Source organism: Hippocampus guttulatus, chromosome 5, assembly GCF_054856545.1.
Source record: "Hippocampus guttulatus isolate MCC_2025c chromosome 5, RoL_Hgut_1.0, whole genome shotgun sequence".
Classification (NCBI taxonomy): Eukaryota; Metazoa; Chordata; class Actinopteri; order Syngnathiformes; family Syngnathidae; genus Hippocampus; species Hippocampus guttulatus.
In genome coordinates this window covers 19,384,368-19,402,773 of record NC_141265.1, presented here as the reverse complement: position 1 = coordinate 19,402,773, position 18,406 = coordinate 19,384,368, and the positions used below count along the sequence as shown (strand labels likewise).

The following is an 18,406-nucleotide window of genomic DNA, read 5'->3' as shown; positions in this document are numbered from 1 at the left end:
ACTGTATGTTTGAACGTTTTTTTTTTTTTTTAACCACCAATATTTCTCACTTCATTGCTCAAATTCAACACGGATAGGTTCCGTTTTTCATAACTTTCCATTGAGCATGTGTCTTCTACCACGTGGCCTTTGTCCGCTTATGATGCACTTGTTCAATGTTTGTTATTAAAACAGAAAAACTCCTGAGATCCACCCAATCTGTGTCTAGTTCTAGTTTTCTACTTCTCTATATATGCACTCACAAGTAGGTGTGGCAAAATAATTTTTGGGTGGGCGTGGCCAGGGTGACACAATACCAGAGTGAGGTGCTGCGCAGGCGTGTGAGCATGGCGAACAACTTTATAAAAAAAAAAAAAGGTTTGCTGAGCTTAATGTAGTATTTAATACAATTTTCTTTAGTGTTGTTTTGCATTTGTTTACTATCTCATGCGCTCATTTGCACACAATCATTTTTCAATTTTTTGCATTATGCAACCAATGGCTCATTCATTCCAATCATATCTGAAAAGCACAATGACAGAAAAAGATCTTTATCCTTTATGTTGCTTCTTACTTCGGTTTGTTCCTGCTTTTGTATTATGAGTGCGTGTGCAAGACTGCTATACTTGCAGTTTGTTTCATAAAGCCATGACTGTGGATGGTACGATAAACAATGACTTCTCAGTTATGTTGTTTGGTTCTGATGGTGTGACAGTAATCATTGTGATTGATTTCAACTAAAAGATGTGAATTTTCATTGAGGTCATTGTTAAAAAATATGCAGCTAATTAAAAAAAAAAAGAAGCTTATGGCATAGCATCCAATGGATCTCAGAATGCTACATCGATGTGAAATTGGGAGGAAAACGCAACAGTTACCAAATGGCCCCCACGTAGCCCCACCCATGCCTCTCAGGCTTTTTATACACTGGCAGCGTGAAATCCGGACACTTGATGCAAGTTAGTGGAATGTCGGCCTCAAGTGACGCTTTAAGAGTACCGGTAAGTTTATTTTTTCTGATCCTTTCCACTGAGTGTTTTGTTTAGCTTAAAGTCTATTACAAGCATGATGTAGAGAGGGCACATGAGTTAATAAAAAACTCAAAGGGTCAACTTGGCCACACTATGAACTGCGAAACGTCTGCTCGTCTGAATTACTGCAGCCAGGCCATTCTGCACTGGAAAAGACAAAGTCAAGCCTTCCTCCACTGATTTGATCAATGTCTGTTGAGACGCAGCATGACAGTCACACACTTCTCACGCGGTGCGTGGACCCATTTCAAAATGAAAAAAATCTACCATATGTCAACGGACAATTTGACAGCAATGCTTTGCATCTCAAATAATGTGCGTATTTGCTCAGTCTTTATAATCGAGCCCCCCTCCCCCAACACACACACACACACACATTCCTGTGAATGGTCTGAAGCATTTTAAAAATCAATTTCACTCTCCGTTTATGTGCTCTGCTTTGAAATGTCTTGAAATCTTTTGGTTGTGCTTGAATGTGGTCAGCGTCACTTTTTTTTGGAAGTCATTTTAATAAGCTGCTGTTGTCTTCAATTGTTCTGTTTGTAAATGCTTTTCGCTGTTGTGTGAAGCACATTGGTTGCCTTGTGTATGAAGTGTGCTACATAAATAAAGTTGCTTTGACTTGCTTCGCGCCCTTTCAGAAGCATTAAGTCATTTCCTAGATTGCAATTTATATATCGTTTTGAAGTTCAGCTGTGTCATGTCTGTTTCAGGCGTCTTCCCTGAAGGGAAAAGTGACCCTGATCACGGGTGCCAGCTCGGGTATCGGTGCAGGTACGGCCGTCCTGTTTGCGAAACTGGGAGCTGTCCTGGCACTCAATGGCAGAGATGTAGAGAATCTGACGAAAGTGGCCAAAGAGTGTACAGAGTGTGGGGGTGGAACTCAGGTACTGATGTGTTCGCTACAGGTGTCCGCACTGTTCAAAACACAACTTGTATTTTTTGGGGGGCAGATAAAACAGTAATTTCAGTTGGAACAACTTTGAAATATAAATTATTGACATTCATGGCAATTTAGGACAAGGGAAGCAAATTGCTGAGTTGTATGTAATAATATCTTTAAAGTGGGAAAAAGCAAGGGCTGATTTGTTCTGTCAAGTCTCATTTCTTTGTTGAAAATGTGGGAAAGCCAATTTACACATTAGCATAACTTGAAATGTCTTTTGAATCCCTCAACTTAAAATTTTGACTTCATCCGTTTTTTTTTTTTGTTTGTTTGTTTTTTTAAACAGCATGTCAGTAAGGTCTTAAGAGTCGTTACTTATGCTTTGCGTCCACCGTGCAGCATCTGCTTGTGCCCGGTGACCTTACAGACGAGGACACAGTGAAGAAGACGGTGGAGGAAGTTATCGCGCGCTTCGGCCGGCTGGACGTCCTGGTGAACAACGCCGGCATCCTGGCCTTCGGCGGCATCGAGACGTCAGACCTGGCGACGTACGACAGGGTCATGAACATTAATGTCAGGTGAGCGTCGTCACGGAGACGCACTCATGCCGGATACACTGTTGGAGGTCGTTTCAATTGGGACTCGTTTTCTAGATCTGTCTACCAACTGACCCAACTCTGTGTGCCTCACCTGATCAAGACCAAAGGCTGCATTGTCAACGTATCCAGCGTCGCTGGATGCAGATCGGTATGGACATTCCCAGGGGGTGGGAGTCTTTAGCCACATCGCGATTCGATTGGATTATGATTCATGTGGCTGCCGATTACAGTAACCAATTGCAGGTCCCCACTAGCAACCGATCCCCGCCATGACAAGTGCTTCCTAGAAATATGATTAGAATAATTTCAACCATAAGTACACCACAAACTGTGATCTCAAAATTCATCCAAAATCGTTTCAATCTCATCTTTACAGTTTTACGTTTCAAAATAAATGGCTCACAGATGATTGGAGTTTAGACAAAGCACAGCCTAAGTGCACATGTGCCTCCTCAGTATCACTTCATCATATTTTGGTGCACCAATTACTATTTTGACAGGACTTTAGTGCCCAATTAGGGCATTTTAGAAAGAGGACAAAACATTGCTTTTCCTCGAATGATAGGTAAAAAGGAGAAAAAAGAGTGAATTTGTGAGGAATGAGCTTTTGGTCACCTTCACAGGAGTTACAGTCACACACCACAATGGTGGCTGCTCAAGATACATCTCAGAAATGTAGTTCTGCAACAACGCTTGACTGCCTCAAATGTTTATTCATTGAGCTATCAAGGAGTGTTCGCGGATGAACTCAACAGGTGGATCAAGTTGCAGGGGCCAGTTAGATATGCTTTACTTTTTTTTTTTTTAACATTCTCAAACTAATCCAATAGAGTTTATAGATGAATATTTAAAAAAAAAATCCTCTGGCTTAGCATTTGTGAAGTACTGTACTGTAGGTTCCATAGGATCCACGGGTTTAAAAAGTCAGTTTGACGCCTGAAACAAAGAGTTTACCCTTTGCACCCTATTCTGTTAAATCAAAGAAACTGCAGCGCTTCAAATGACTTTACCACAGAAGATACCTATATAATTATATGTTAGCTTAAGATCATATGAGCTAACATGTAATAATATATATAGTCTATCTGTGTATTATAATCAAATAAACAGCCGCAAATGATCACCGAGTTGGACGTTGGACATCCCTCCTCAGGAAATGTTTCAAACTGTTGTCTTTGTAGTTTCCGGACAACCTGGCCTATTGTATGTCCAAGTGTGCCCTTGACCAATTCACTCGCTGTGTAGCTCTGGGTGAGTCAGTAGTTTCATCTAAAGATGCACAACAAAAAAAAATGTACTTGACATGCTTTTAATTTCAGAACTGGCACCAAAGCAAGTTCGAGTCAACTCTGTGTGGTATGTTCAATGACCTCATGTTCATCCAAATAGCTGCAGAGGACACTTTTTAAACCGTGGTGTGTTTTATTTCCGCAGCCCTGGTGTGATCGTCACAGACATTTTCAAGAGAGCAGGAATGGATGTGAAGGAGAATGCAATGGTAAAGCAACATTGACACTTGCCTGTCCCTTGCTTGAACAGACTCGAGGATCCTCCAAGGTGGAACAATTTGGCGTAGAAGCAATATCAAAATTAGTTTTATCGAGTGTTACTTCATTTTAGATTTATTATTCTGTGTTTAACCTCTTGTATAACAGTCGTTTTGATATTATAGCAGTTTGGAAGTCAATCAGTGTCACAGAACCCATTGGGGAGGGGGCGTTCCACTCAATATTCTGACCTCAGTTATAGCCTGGTGTGTATGGACACAACTTTAAATCAGTAGCTTGTTTTGAATGGTCTCTTTTGTTTTGTCCTTTTAGTTCCTTGAAAAGTCCAAGCAGACTCACGCACTTGGCCGACCAGGTGAAGTGGACGAGGTGGCACACGGCATCGCCTTCCTGGCATCGGACGCTGCTAGTTTCATTACCGGAGTTAACCTCCCCATCGACGGGGGCCGCCATGCTATGAGTCCAAGAGAAATCTAACCATGAGTGTATAATTAGATATAGTCGCACATTTGGGATTGTGCATTATAAATGATCAATTCAGAACTGTAGGGGTACCTAATGTTTTGGCAAGCGTGATTATTGTATATGGACGACTGTGAGAAGAATGTTCAGGGGGCTTTTTCTTTATTCTTCAAGCATTTCGTTTTTTCAGAGCAAATTATATTGAATTGGAATCATGCTGCACATCCAGTTAAAATAATAATAATAAAAATAATATAACACCGCAAACATTTTATTAGCATATGTACCTCACAGTTAGCTTTAGCCAAAAAGAACTGTTAGCTATAAGAAAGCAAAACGTTTCTTATTCCACTTGTGCATTTTTATTCATTCAAAAAACGTTAAATAAAAATGTCACATGGGTATGTTTTAAAGTTTTTTTATTACCATCTTTTTAAAATTAATAATACCGTCATTTTAATTGGTATGCAGCAATGCACAATATTGTTTGATGAGAACTAGGACAGTATTTTGTATCGTTATTGACGTCACTTCTGTTAAACCAATCACAGGTCGAGCATGGGACCCACCCGGAAATCTCTGCGTGTGGCTCTGGTTATTAGTGATGGGAATTCCGGCTCCTTTTAGAGAGCCGGCTCTTTTGGCTCGGCTCCCTAAAAAGAGCCGGCTCTTTTGGCTCGGCTCCCTAAAAAGATCCGGCACTTTCGGCTCCCGAATGGCTCCTCAGTTTTTTTGTTGCTTAAATTAATTTACTACCAAAAATAACGTAATATTATGCGTAAAATGAATTACTAATGCAAAAAATAGACAGTATATCAAATATTTATTATTTATATGGCTTTATGTATATTCTTCTGAACATACCCAACATGGAGTACAACATGGAGTGCTACAAAAATAAAAACAAAGTACAAAGACCCATATCAAAACAAGGTCAACAAAAAGTTCCAATCTCTGAATGTGTATATTTATAAGCTTTTAACTATTTACAGTAAAACAACATAAGTAAGCTTTGAATACCACACAACAAATTATAAGTTAAAATTTGTAAAACAAAAAGAAGAAAGCAGCACCCAGGTAAAAGTTTTAACTTGTCTTTCGCGAAGATTGGCATGAAGAAAAACCAAGTGCTTCAGCTTTGAGGGGTTGATCCTGTTTCTCCTCTCTGTTAATATTTGCCCTGTTTTGGAGAAGATTCTCTCTGAGGGGACAGATGTTGCGACAACACACAGCCAACACAAAATGGCTGAAAATCACTTGCAATCATAATACCCAGTTCCTCGTCAATTGTGTTCTGTTTTGCTGGTTTATAGCTTTTTGCATAAAGTGGCTCATAGAGCTCTGGGTTGTACATCTAGGCAGTTGTGACATTGCAGGAGCAGCAACAGTTGCAGACACACTAGCACCTTCATTAATAGCTGGTTCCCTTGCTTGTCTTTTCTCTTCAAATTGTACTGATGGGTGGACTTTTCTGATGTGCCTGTGCAGGTTATTTGTGGAGCCTGATCGATGGGATATTTTAACCTTGCACAGTCTACACGCTGCCTTTGAACTATCAATTAAATTGAAATGAGTCCAAATTTCACTGCGTTTCCTATCCATTTTCTCACCTTTCCGCTTTCCACCGTGTTGTTTTTTTCGTTCACTAACTCTCTCGTCTCCTCGTTTGTCTTGTTTGCGTGCTGCTCAGTGTGCTGCTGTGTGTCTCTTCTCTAACCCCTCCCCCTTCTCTAAACTGCAGCGTGTGCGTGTGTGTGTGTCTAAAACCCTCCCCTTCCTCTTCTACCACGGATCTTGACCAATCACGTGCGGCTTTAACCGAAGGGGGGAAAAAACAGGAGAAAAAAAAAAGTCAGCTCCTATTCGGACCGGCTCCCAATGAGGAGCCGGGTCCCATCGTTCACTTCTAAGAGCCGGCTCTAAGAGCTCGTTCGCGAACGACACATCACTACTGGTTATGAGTTACATGTGAACACGTCAGTGAAATTTTACAGGTTGACTTTTTAAACGCAAATGGCATCAGGTGACGCATATAAAGTAAGTTACGCTTCGCTTCTCCCTTTTGTTGGATCCAAGGGGCATGGACTCTACTCTAACATGGTAGAATATAATCGATTTTATTTCATTCTTGGAGAAAAACAACGAAGCGCAGCTCTATAACTCTGGTGAAATTGGTGGATTTTTTCCCCCGAATAGGACTCTTAAAAAAACCGTGAGCATCCTCTTGTTACTGACGACTTGTATTCAGTTCTTCGTCATTCACATTCAAAACGATATAAATTAGTGGTATTACAATATGACCGCCTCTGTCATGTGGTTTCTGTGTTGCTTTTAGGGTCGCCCCCAAAAATGTGGAATTCTCAATTGCAATTTATGGATGACCTTAGACAAGTTCAAAGAAAAAAAAAATACTGCTTCATAAATGTCTGTGTTTTTATTTGGTCAAATCATGTCAGCACTGATTGCAAATTTCCCCAGTGTGGGAAAAATAAATATCTTAGATTATCTTATCATCATCGTCTATGTTATTTTCTGGACCGTACTTTATGAATTCTGTATGACTAAAAGTAGAGAAATTAAAGTCTTCAAACACTGTGACCGCCAGAACCCTCCATATGACTGTCTGTAATGTACTCGTCCGTGTTGTGAAATGGGAAGGAGAAGTCCTCAACCGTTCAAAGGGATGAAACAGTTTTGGTCACACTGCACCAATTCAATGACCATAGTCCTGCTCTTTCTGGGGTGCTCACCTTGGCCACAGTATAAGACAGACAGACAGACAAACTGGTCATTAAGATATTTCTACTCTCAGTTCATCAGTATGACACCCTTACTCGTCATTCTTCACTGAGGATAAAGAATGTACTGTATTACTGTCAGTGCTGTTATGTTGTCTGGCTAAATGTCCATCCATTCATCCATCCATCCATTTTCCGATCCAGTTTATCCTCACAAGGGGCGCGAGTAAATATAATCATATTATCTTTTTTTCTTTTTTATAGCCGTGTCATGTCTCTTTTAGGTGTCTTCCCTGAAGGGAAAAGTGACCCTGATCACGGGTGCCAGTTCAGGTATCGGGGCAGGTACGGCCGTCCTGTTTGCTAAATTGGGAGCTGCGCTGGCTCTCAATGGCAGAGATGTGGAGAGTCTGAAGAAAGTGGCCAAGGAGTGCACAGAGTATGCTGGAGGAACTGAGGTGTTATTGATGTGTACAAATACGGATGCCATTTGTTAAAAGTCGTTAAGCATAGCTTCCTTCTACTCATGTTTTGAGCAGCCCTTGCTTGTGCCCGGTGACCTGACAGACGAGGACACAGTGAGGAGGACGGTGGAGGAAGTTGTGGCGTATTTTGGCCGGCTGGACGTCCTAGTGAACAGCGCCGGTATACTGGCCTTAGGCGGCATCGAAACGTCAGACCTGGCGACGTACGACAGGGTCATGAACATCAATGTCAGGTGAGCGTCGTCGTGGAGACGCACTCATGTTGCTTACACTGTTAGTACTCGGCGGTACTTGCTTTCCAGATCTGCGTACCACCTGACCCAGCTCTGTGTGCCTCACCTGGTCAAGACCAAAGGCTCCATCGTCAATGTGTCCAGCATCAATGGACAGAGATCGGTACAGATATTCATAAAATTGTCATTGTTATGAATTCAATGGCCACTTCATTTGTCACACGATCTAATGAGATCATTCACACACACACACACACACACACACACACACACACACACACACACACACACACACACACGCATACACTGCATGCATAGACACAATACATATTGCTGGTGTTCCTAATGAAGTGTCCAAAGAGCATGAAAATAACTGTGCAGGTTAAAAGCATCTGGTACAATCTTTGCAGTCTGTTGTCATTGTAGTTCCCTGGTGTTCTGGCCTATTGTATGTCCAAATCGGCCATTGACCAATTCACTTGCTGTGTCGCGCTGGGTGAGTCAGCAGTTTTATCTTACAATGCTCTTTTCATTAGGAAAAAAAAAGAGGAATCATGGAAGTGCTTTTCATTTCAGAACTAGCGTCGAAGCAAGTTCGAGTCAACTCCGTGTGGTATGTTTCATGACCTTGTGGCCTTCTAAAGTGCTCCAGGGGACACTTTTGAGCCATTGTGTGTTTTAATTCCACAGTCCCGGTGTGATCGTGACAGAAGTGCACAAGAGGGCAGGATTGAATGAGGAGCAATATGCTCAGGTACAAACATGAGCATGTGCTGTATATGTAACTTTTTACAGTTATATTGTATACACATGGACAAAAGAAGGAAGGTGCAGGAGGAGTGAGCACGTGTGAGGGAGAGACAAGGTAGCTTTTTGTTTTTTCCCCTTCTGGGTTTTGCTTTATTTTTCCTGCTATCAAACAAGCTTTCAAAGAGTTTTCTCAGCCTATCACCAACAGCATTTACTTGCATCAAATTGCACAGGAATAATTATGGAAGAAAGAGCAAAAAATAAATAAAAAATGATGACGATTAATTCACTTGACATTGGGAAATATCCACTTGAAATGAGGACAATTTGGAAGTTAAATAACATGTTACCAGTTTATTTTAACTGTCTGGGCTCAAGTAGCCTCAGTGGCCTGGTGTGTTTGGGATTTATCTGCATGCCAGTGAACCTGGAACGGTGGGCGCCCTCTAGTGGTACACAAAAAAATCTGTGCAGTTCAGTTGCATTTCACTTGGTAAGTGCAATACATTTATGTGTTCTTGAAGAGATGTTTGTTTGTAAACACTTTTTTGATTCCGTTTGTATGCAAACGCAAAACCTAATATATTATTGATCATGCGGTACTTGGAGATATACCAGTATGTATCTTTATAGGTGGTACATGGTGTAGTTCTTGTTTTCTTTTTTTCCTCCTTTTAGTTCCTAGAAAAGTGCAAGCAGACTCACGCGCTCGGCCGACCGGGCGAAGTGGACGAGGTGGCCCACAGCATCGCCTTCCTGGCATCGGATGCCGCCACTTTCATCACCGGAGTCAACCTCCCCATCGACGGGGGCCGCCATGCTATGTGCCCACGATAAACGTTGACGGTAGAAGGTAGAATTAGTAGATAAGAAAGTACCTCACAGATATTTTTCACAAATATGAGTTGAGTTTTTCCACATTGAACAGAACAATTTCACGGTGCTAAATATAAAAAATGATCACGGTAGCTTGACAAAATAAAATTTATTGACCAAAATGTGGCCGGCGAGCATATTTTGTGTTGTATTCCCAATGAGTACAGGATAGTTGCAGCACCAGGTTCGGTACACTTGCACAGTCTAACGTGAAGTCATTCTCAATTTTCGTTGTATTTTTCAAACAGGTGTATTGAATTGTTATTCCATTCAGTCGAGCAATTAGACAATGGCATGAAAAAAATAAATAAATCGGCGTCAGAGTGTTTACTAACATTTTAAGTTCACAATTTACAATAACTCAAGTCTTGATTGAGATAAATGAATCACAAATAAGTGCATACATTTTGATTCGCCAGTTTTAGAAAAACAACGCCACGAACGTGACAAATTTTCACAGCACCCAAAACGAATGAGAGCAAAACATTTGCCTTTACAAAGATGACACCATTCCGTTTGAATCGGATTTTGATCAGCACCGCGTTTATTAAGTTGTCCTTTGCCAGTGACGTCGCACTGCGCTGCGTTTCACCGAGCGCAGTGGAGAATGTTCCTGATCTCATTAGATTGCGCAAGTGTCCCTAATGTTGTGTCCAGTGAGCGCACCCGAATCAGGACCTCTCAGACGTGCCGAACGAGGTAGTATCTTCTCACGTGCTTGTGCGAAGACATCCGAATGAGTGATAAGATGCGCGCAGTCACAGCTATTGCACTTTATATCACAATATACAGCATATACATAGTTATAAATAATACATTAGCGCATTTATAAATGGACCTTCATTATTTCTGTACAACCAGAGTTTGATAGCGCCAAAACAATGAAATGTTCTTATCGTTTTCCTTCCATCCAGGGCAATTCAAAGCTTGCGGCAAGTCACTGGAGAAGAAAGGTTTTTATTCCAAAGGCGGATCAGTGCCAGAAGTCTTATATGTTCCCGCCTCTGTTTCTGCAGTCCAAGCATAGTTTCAGGAGCGTAATCGGGGTTCCTTGCAGTCCGAAACTGTCCGTCAGGTCACCCCACTCAGGAGTTGGAGGGGGGCTGGCCTATACTGAGATTTTATAAGAAGCAAACGGGTCCAACCTCAAGGTGATAACGTGATCCAGGTTCTGTGGTCGGCAAGTTGGATACTTCCACGATGGGGAGTAAATTGGGCTCCTGAGTCTGAAACACAAAGTGGGTCTGACGCCAGCGGCCGTCCTTGATCTGGGAACATTGTGTCAAAAAAATAGATTCCGTCATGGTCCAGTCAGTGAAAAGCATTTGCCTCCATATTTCTGCAAAGGTTTTGGTTTGATCTAAAAGTTGCTTTTCCGGAAATGCGTTACAAGTTAAAGATGAAATGACAGCCGACGATCTGCATTCAAAATATAGAAATAGCTAATTTCTGCGATGGAGTTTGGAACAAGACGACAGTTTTCTGTCTGGGTTTCAGTTCCCTAAATCGCTTTCTTTGTTCCTCCCGGTCAAGTTTATTTTAGTTGTGTAGAAGGTATACATCTGCTCAGGGGGTAAACTCTCCATAGTCTTCCACACTCGGCCGATATGTCTGATACCGATTATTAGCAGCCAAGGAGGCTGATAACTGATATTTAAAACCAATATTTATTTTCAGTAAAAGGGAAAATATCAGCCCAAAAAAATTTGAATCGCAGAAACTTCAACACTTAACTGTTGTCATCTGCCTTTAATATGCCAGTACTTCGAAATTATTTTGTCACGCCCGCCCCACCGTTTGTCAATCAAAAGGTTATAAGTAGGGAAAAAAAATACAAATCTGCTGAATAACTTTAGCATTGTTTTGTACTCCCTGTGCACAATCTGATAATGAGAGTGCCACTGCCACCTACTGTAGTGGATGTGCAATTGCACTTTATTCTCGTATGGCAAAAAGAAAAGAAATGTGCCTTGGGGTCATGCAGTACGTGTCCCATCTGACATTGCATAACTGGTGGCTCCACCCCTCTATTCTGTTTTCTCTCAATCTACTCAGGACGAATGATTTTGAAAGCTAATCTAATTGTGGCTTTTCTTTCCTCAATATTGTGATTGCAATTGAATAAGTGATTTTTTTTTCAAGGCCCTCTTCCAATGTATCTTTTAACAAACACAAGCGATTTATTACAAGAAAAAAAATCTGATTCATTTCACATAAAGCAGAGAGTGGAGTGTGCGCCTACCCAGCAGTCGTCTCTGGGCACAAGTGGTTCCAGAAGATCGCCTGCTCGGATCTTCTCCCCTGTCCAGGTCTTGAAGCTCACGGCCTGGCTGTAGTGCTGCAAGGAAGGTCCTGCTGCCCAAACAGGCGTGTTAAAGCAGTGGACCGTGATGTGTTGCACAGCCTCGCTACTCAAAAGGTGGATGAAGTTCATCTGGATGCGACCGACCGCCATCTCCACCTGGAAGGTAAATCAGCATTCTCTTCTCAGATTCTGCGACAGTTTGAGCCAGGAAAAAAAAACACCCTGCCATGCATTGACTTTTAGGCACGCATTTGCTGATCCAACCTTGGAGACGGTGACGGGTTTCAAGCATGTCTGTCCTCCAGCAGTGAAGTTGCACGTGACCTCGATGGTGTCAGCATCGCAGCCCAGGTTTGGATCGATCCAGTAAGTGCCTGGAAAAGCAGCAGCAGATTGTTTCTGCAAAAAAAACAAACAAAAACTATGCACCAGCGTAAGCATCTGTCCGGCTATTTGGGACCCTACCGTCGTACATCCTTTGCTCGCAGTTGTAGAGGTCTCGGCAGATGCGAGCTGGATTGTTGCGCTTCCCTAGTGGGTTCTTTAGACTGTGGATTAGAGAGCTGAGATGCTCCAGAGTCCTGAAGATCTCCGTTCCCTGGTCCAGCATGGGAAGGTCCATATTGTGGTAATTCAGCTTTGAACAGACGACAGCATTTGTCATTTTGAGTTCATGTTTGCAGGAACATAAGAATTTTCAGTTCTGCTTCATGTGTTTTGGAAAACCAGATTTGTTGACAAAGATACACTCGTATATCTAAAAGACACAAGAGGACGTTGACCCATATGTCACATTCCAAAAAACAGGCTGGAAAGTTTGGGGGTTCAAACCAGAGCCCAGTGGTTCACCTCACTCACACGATAGAACAGTAAACCTTTTGCTTCCCTGAGTCAAGATCTCAGCAAAATGTTCCTAGATTATAATGTGTCTTTTTTTTGTTAGTTTTTTTTATAATAGGGCAAGGAAGACAGCCACATTTGGTCATTTTACTTGAAATTGGCCCACTTACAAAATTAATCTGAGCCATAATGTGCATGTGTTAAACACATTGGGAAAGTATTTCAGAGACATAACACATGAGAAGTTGGCAATTGCGATACAATTGGTCGATGAAATATTAATTGTCGACAACCATTCTACTGCCCGGTTTCTGCCTTTTATTACTTTGTTACTTATTTGCCTCAACGTTTTCATTACATCTCCACTGCACTTTAATATTGGAGGTTACCAGCCTCAGATGATTGAATTGTGTTGAGCACCTGAGGGAAATACCTTTTTCAAGATGGCATCACCCGAATCGAAGATCATCTATTATTTAAGCCTTGTGGAAAGCATGCTCACTCACATAATTTCATGATAAAATTTGTGATGTTGCTTCTGCGGCAGACTGGGCAAAGAGGCAGTTTTGAGATTCGGGCTGTGCGCGGTAGTTTGTCCGAGTGGAGTTGCCGTACAACTGCCGTTCAATTTCTTTTGGGTGGACGTAAAGGTTGTTCAACCGTGTGATTTATAGCGACCAATAAATGAAGAAAGGTGACGATGATAATGGAGTTATTAAAACTCATTGTCACATATCGGAAGTCGTGCGATGTCATGATAATGATGCGTAACAAAGTTGCAAAAGCTGCATCGTATAATATAGTAATGTGGTACGTTTAAAATGTCAAATGTCCATTTATTTCAATGAGTTCCCTATAAAAGGTTCAAACCCCACAGGCTTAACTGCCAGTCAGAACTCACCTCTGGCCTGAGTGGAGCATGCGAATCAATGATGACTTGAAAAGTTGCACCAAGTGCCTCGTTTCTCTACAGAAATAAAACAAAGACGTCAGGCAAAGCACACACGGTTTGGGGCTTAACCTGAATTCACCAGAAAAAGAAATACACACAAGAGAAAGGGTAGAACTGGTGCGACCCTAGGGAAAGCAAAAAGGCGATCTTATTACTAAACGTCCAATAAGTGATGCACATAAACTATGTAGAGTGAAGTGAACTTACTGGAGGTCCCGGTGGGCCACGAGGACCGGGAGATCCCTGAGGAAAAAAAAAAAAATCCTGTTCACATGTTTGGGTTTAAAATATTGTTGTTTTTTTTCAGGGGTTGCTTGGACTGAGACGATTTATTATTCCTTACCCTTGGTCCTGGCAAGCCCTGTTAAGGATGAAATAGATCAATACTTGACGGCAGACAATTCCAGAACAATAGAATGAGGATGGAGGTTGAAACATTTTTGCGCCGCCTGTTTAACAAACATCTGCCCTACCCTTTTTTTCAAACCACTTCTCCGAGATTACTCCCTTCTCATCGTAAGCGCATTTTTTAGATGTGAAGCATATCAATAAAGCTATTAAATGGATCGGTATGAAGCAGAATTTCATTAGCGCCAAGTGTCACTGTGGATATTGCAACGGTGGTGCACAAGAAGAAAGTGCCAAAGGACGTTCGAGACCGCCGTGTGTGTGTGTGTGTGTGTGTGTGTGTGTGTGTGTGTGTGTGTGTGTGTGTGTGTGTGTGTGTGTGCGTGTGTGTGCGTGTGCGTGTGTGTGCGTGCGTGCATGCGTGTGTGTGTAGCCTCCACGCAAAGCATGCCAGCCAGCACTCACAGTTCAGACAGAAAGGGATTTGTCAAAAGTTTGTCACGCACCACGTCCCCCCGACTTCCTTTGTCACCTTGTAGTCCCTGACGAGAGAAAAAGCAGGGGGGGGGGGGGGGGGTCACTCCAAGGACCATAAAACTGTCAAGTCAGGATGTGTTATACAGGTACGTACAGGATGGCCGTTGGGGCCGATGATGCCAACGGGGCCCAGAGCTCCATCCGTACCCTGGAAAGCAAGGACGCGTTTGAGTGATTGCGAGCAGTGGGGCCCAACCGCCGGGCCGCGGAACGGTTGCCAGCCCCAGTGCAGCGGTCTCGCCTCATTGGCACGTGATACCTGCACCCCACTCTCCAGACATGAGCAATCAACCCACGCTACAGCGGTTAAATTCCTGTCACGGTTGGCTTGAGGGGTCAATCGGTCACGTCACAAGGATGATGTAATACAAAGGCGGCTGTTGTTGAGCGACCTTCTCGGACGCTACATAAGTGTAGCAACAGAGCTAACACAATACCCCACAAAATGATGATAGAAATGATCCAGGGTTCTATCACGTATGATTATATCACCCTACGATATACATATATCGTAATATCACACAGCGCTACGCAGAGTTGTGTTCTGGATTCAAATGGCAGAAGGCAGAATATCCAGATGTGCTTACCATCAGTCCTCTTGGTCCTTTTGGACCCTGTATCCCCGCTGGGCCCATGTCTCCTTGGGGTCCCTGGGGAGAGAGACCAATTCTTTACATTCATGGACTCACACATAATGAAAGCAAAATGTAGAGTTGACTCGTTAGTACCGGAGCAGAACATCTCAAGAAGAAAGCGAATTGTGTAATGTCAACGTATGAGACATTTAAAAATACTGGATGGATTTTGATGGAATCCTACCTTAGGTCCAAACAGACCTAGCACCCCTGCAAATCCTTGTTCACCAATGTCCCCCTGAAATATTAAAGGATGGGTCATACAAATATTTATAACTGTGCCAAAATAGGCTGTGATGCTAAATGACGTGCAGTATTTGTGCGTACTGGTTGCCCTTTGGAGCCCTTCATTCCTTGGTTTCCCATCAATCCCTCACCGCCAACGGTTCCCCTAATTCCTGCGGGCCCAGTTTGGCCCGGAAGACCCCTTTCACCCTAAAGCACACGAATATGACATCTGGTAAACATGCCCCACAAACACACTGGTAGCAGCCGTGTCATATCACTGTTTTCGCCAATAAGATCAGTCTTACTTTTGATCCAAAAGAACCTTGAGATCCAGGGAGACCCGTCTCACCATTTTTACCCTGCGGCCCAGGTTTCCCCATGAGGCCTAATCCTCCATCTTCTCCCGGCTCCCCCTAAATGCAAAGATAGGAATGACGAAGCGTAGTTGAAGTTATTAACTCATTCATCAAACAACCTGCCTTACCTTGGTGCCTTTGCTTCCATCTGTTCCGGGCAATCCATCCATTCCATGAAGCCCCTCCAGACCCTCCCTTCCTGTAACACCTCGTGGGCCAGGGGAGCCCTCTGTACCCTTGTCAAAAACAATAAGTACAATACATCTTTATTTTATAATACTCGACGAAGTTACAGGGAAGCACGTAGATACTGTACACATTTTGAGCGCAAGTACTTTCGTGCCACAAGTGTTTCAGTTTTGCAGAGATGACCACCGGTAGTCGTGCGGATGGATCGGCAAAATGCTAGCTTCTGATAGGCCATGCTGTGCTGTTACGGCTTTTATTTTGGTAGGTTTCTACTTCTTCAGCACGTTCTTTTTATTTTGCTTGGACTATAATTTGGATAATCTGTGACCGGTTTATGCATTTGAGTACTGTACCGTAAATGCGGTTTGACAAGAAAGAGAACAAGACAAAAAGAATGCTACGTTAGCTTGTCACACTAGTCACTGACTGGTTAGCGGCCATGTTACTCACACCACTCGTATATCACTGAATAAAAACTTAGCTGTGAATAGCCATTCCGAAATGTTTTTTTGACCTGATTTATAGAATGAAACCACTGTTCAGATGTTAACTGTCAGGAAAGCAAAAATATTTGCATCAAAGTCACCGTTATACATGCTATAACAGTGATTTAAGATAGATCGACAGATTATTCTGTGGGTCTTGATAAATCAGTCAAAAGGTTCTAAAATGGCTGGCAGTCAACAGTTGCGATGAACTAAAATGGCTGGCATAGATTGAGTGATGTGCCTGAATTAAGCCTACAACCATTTAAAAATGTTTTCCCACGTCATGTCTGGGCCTCTGGATATTCCATTTTATAACCCCGGGATATTTATTGCCCTTCCTCTATTGTGAAGTTTGTGTTTGAAGATTTCCAACAACTTCAGTCATTGTCTTTACGGTTACTAAAGGTCTTATATTCTTGCCAGTTATCTCACCGGTGGTCCTTTGCTCCCAGATGTTCCTCTCGGCCCAGATTTTCCTTTCTGACCCTGGATCATAGAGAGTTAACGTTGTGTAACTCCAATGTGAGTGCACGGTAGACTTTTAGAATCGAGCGACACACAGCGCCTGCAGTCATCTACATTACACTGAGTTAAGTCCTTACTTGTTCACCTTTGGATCCTTTCGGTCCTTGTTGCCCTCCGGGCCCCGGATGTCCCTGAAATGACCATTATGGTTTCAAAAAAGGAACATCAAAGCTTTGGTGTGGCTTTAAATCAAACCGATGGCATACTTACAGGAGGTCCTTGGGCACCGGCTTTACCTCTCTCTCCATCAAGACCAACTGGACCCTGCAAAATGTCATACATGACACTATGCAGAGCTTAAAATCGTTGGGCTTCATAAGTGGTGGGGGAATGTAGTCATCTTAAATTCACTTACATTGTATCCGGGGTCACCTGATTCTCCTCTATCACCTCTGTTACCAGGAGGGCCCTGCCATGGGGCGCACAGATAAAAAAACAACCTCAAATGCGGTACGGTCAGCTCCCCCTCAGAGAACATAAAATAGATGGCGACGTCCCCTACGCCTCCAAACAAACCAGCGACATATCACAGCGGGTCAGACAGTAAAATATTTATCGTTGCACACGGTCTTAAAATCGCAGCCCCTCATACAAGCCGTCTCGAACGCCGAGATGGTGTGAAGCTGTCTGCTTGGCTCGCCTCTCTCACCATAGGAACGTGTTCCCTTTAACACACAGCTGTCGTGAGATCAGCAGGATCAGAACGAGCTGCTGTGCCTTCCCTTTAGCTCCTCTTTGAAAACGTCAATCACACCGATAAACAATTTGGAGTCTTCTCTGAGCCTAACATGCATGTTTTGGGAATGTGGGATGATGCCTCGATACACAGAGGAAAGACTCCACGCCAAAGCTCAGATTTGAACCCCCGACCTCCGACGGCGTTAATACAGTTCACATCTCATGGCTAAATCGCCGAGCAGCGGTAACCAAAGAAGAAAAACTCACTCTATCACCTTGGCGACCTGGGGGTCCTTCTATCTTGCTGTCCTCCCCTTGCCCACCCTAAAAGGCAACAGGAAAATCATCAAAAACAAAAAAGGAATTGAGAATTACCCCTTAGGCTAGCATGGCAAATGGCTTAATCGTCGTGTCCACGTCACAGGACAGGTGCTTTCCAAGTGTTCAAATGCACAAGGATGAGTCACTGTCTCGCTCTCTCTGGAACTCAATGACACTAATTGAACAATAACAGACGCGGGAGGGATTTTATCCGTCGTGTTCTACATGTGTCAAACGAAAGGATTAAAAAAATAATGATGACAAAATTGAGAAAATAATTAGGAATGGTGAAAGACCGTGGCGAAATGAGAAATAAAAAGAGTGACTGGGACAATTGTGTAAGTATGTTTTGTATCACATCGGCTGCACGTTTTGGTTGGGGGAGTCAATCAAGTTCACATGTGACCGTATGATTTTGATTAGTCAACAAGCATTGCTTTTATTTTCTGACAACAAT

At 42.8% G+C, this 18,406-nt stretch overlaps 3 protein-coding genes across 5 annotated transcripts in view; 2 read left to right on the top strand and 1 right to left on the bottom strand.

Annotated features, from left to right (window-relative positions):
- Positions 1-851: 851 nt before the first annotated feature.
- Positions 852-4,867, top strand: LOC147205372 (uncharacterized). The gene is made up of 8 exons (XM_086111729.1): positions 852-980; positions 1,724-1,897; positions 2,296-2,474; positions 2,550-2,643; positions 3,677-3,746; positions 3,815-3,851; positions 3,930-3,993; positions 4,316-4,867. Exons 1-8 carry the CDS (start codon positions 933-935, stop codon positions 4,478-4,480), a joined length of 831 nt encoding a protein of 276 aa, XP_085967855.1. The 5' UTR covers positions 852-932; the 3' UTR covers positions 4,481-4,867.
- A 146-nt stretch (positions 4,868-5,013) lies between these two features.
- On the top strand, positions 5,014-9,669 carry LOC147205371 (uncharacterized). The gene is made up of 8 exons (XM_086111730.1): positions 5,014-6,502; positions 7,488-7,661; positions 7,743-7,921; positions 7,991-8,084; positions 8,348-8,417; positions 8,498-8,534; positions 8,612-8,675; positions 9,350-9,669. The coding sequence occupies exons 1-8, from the start codon at positions 6,479-6,481 to the stop codon at positions 9,506-9,508; spliced, it is 801 nt and encodes a 266-aa protein (XP_085967856.1). The 5' UTR covers positions 5,014-6,478; the 3' UTR covers positions 9,509-9,669.
- A 636-nt stretch (positions 9,670-10,305) lies between these two features.
- LOC147205370 (uncharacterized) overlaps positions 10,306-18,406 on the bottom strand; it is a 46,485-nt gene continuing 38,384 nt past the window's right edge. For 2 of the 3 annotated variants that reach the window (XM_086111722.1, XM_086111723.1), the window contains 20 exons: positions 17,896-17,952; positions 17,306-17,359; positions 17,161-17,214; positions 17,028-17,081; positions 16,858-16,911; positions 15,877-15,984; positions 15,698-15,805; positions 15,492-15,599; positions 15,349-15,402; positions 15,117-15,179; positions 14,624-14,677; positions 14,499-14,534; positions 13,988-14,005; positions 13,852-13,887; positions 13,743-13,769; positions 13,594-13,659; positions 12,318-12,489; positions 12,117-12,226; positions 11,790-12,008; positions 10,306-10,815 (listed from right to left, as the gene is read on the bottom strand). In XM_086111722.1, coding sequence (XP_085967848.1) covers positions 10,669-10,815; positions 11,790-12,008; positions 12,117-12,226; positions 12,318-12,489; positions 13,594-13,659; positions 13,743-13,769; positions 13,852-13,887; positions 13,988-14,005; positions 14,499-14,534; positions 14,624-14,677; positions 15,117-15,179; positions 15,349-15,402; positions 15,492-15,599; positions 15,698-15,805; positions 15,877-15,984; positions 16,858-16,911; positions 17,028-17,081; positions 17,161-17,214; positions 17,306-17,359; positions 17,896-17,952 — 1,599 coding nt within the window. In that variant the 3' untranslated portion in view covers positions 10,306-10,668. Of the gene's footprint in view, positions 10,816-11,789; positions 12,009-12,116; positions 12,252-12,317; positions 12,490-13,593; positions 13,660-13,742; positions 13,770-13,851; positions 13,888-13,987; positions 14,006-14,498; positions 14,535-14,623; positions 14,678-15,116; positions 15,180-15,348; positions 15,403-15,491; positions 15,600-15,697; positions 15,806-15,876; positions 15,985-16,857; positions 16,912-17,027; positions 17,082-17,160; positions 17,215-17,305; positions 17,360-17,895; positions 17,953-18,406 lie in introns of those variants that run through there. The other variant, XR_015100955.1, reaches the window with a different exon arrangement.

Bases quoted from the DNA above. Each gene is read 5' to 3' on its own strand.
- LOC147205372 (XM_086111729.1), top strand. From the start codon at position 933: ATGCAAGTTAGTGGAATGTCGGCCTCAAGTGACGCTTTAAGAGTACCG. The intron at 1,898-2,295 runs GTACTGATGTGT...TCCACCGTGCAG, and splicing joins AGTGTGGGGGTGGAACTCAG to CATCTGCTTGTGCCCGGTGA. The intron at 2,644-3,676 runs GTATGGACATTC...TTGTCTTTGTAG, and splicing joins GCGTCGCTGGATGCAGATCG to TTTCCGGACAACCTGGCCTA.
- LOC147205371 (XM_086111730.1), top strand. From the start codon at position 6,479: ATGGCATCAGGTGACGCATATAAA. The intron at 6,503-7,487 runs GTAAGTTACGCT...TGTCTCTTTTAG, and splicing joins CATCAGGTGACGCATATAAA to GTGTCTTCCCTGAAGGGAAA. The intron at 8,418-8,497 runs GTGAGTCAGCAG...TTTTCATTTCAG, and splicing joins CACTTGCTGTGTCGCGCTGG to AACTAGCGTCGAAGCAAGTT.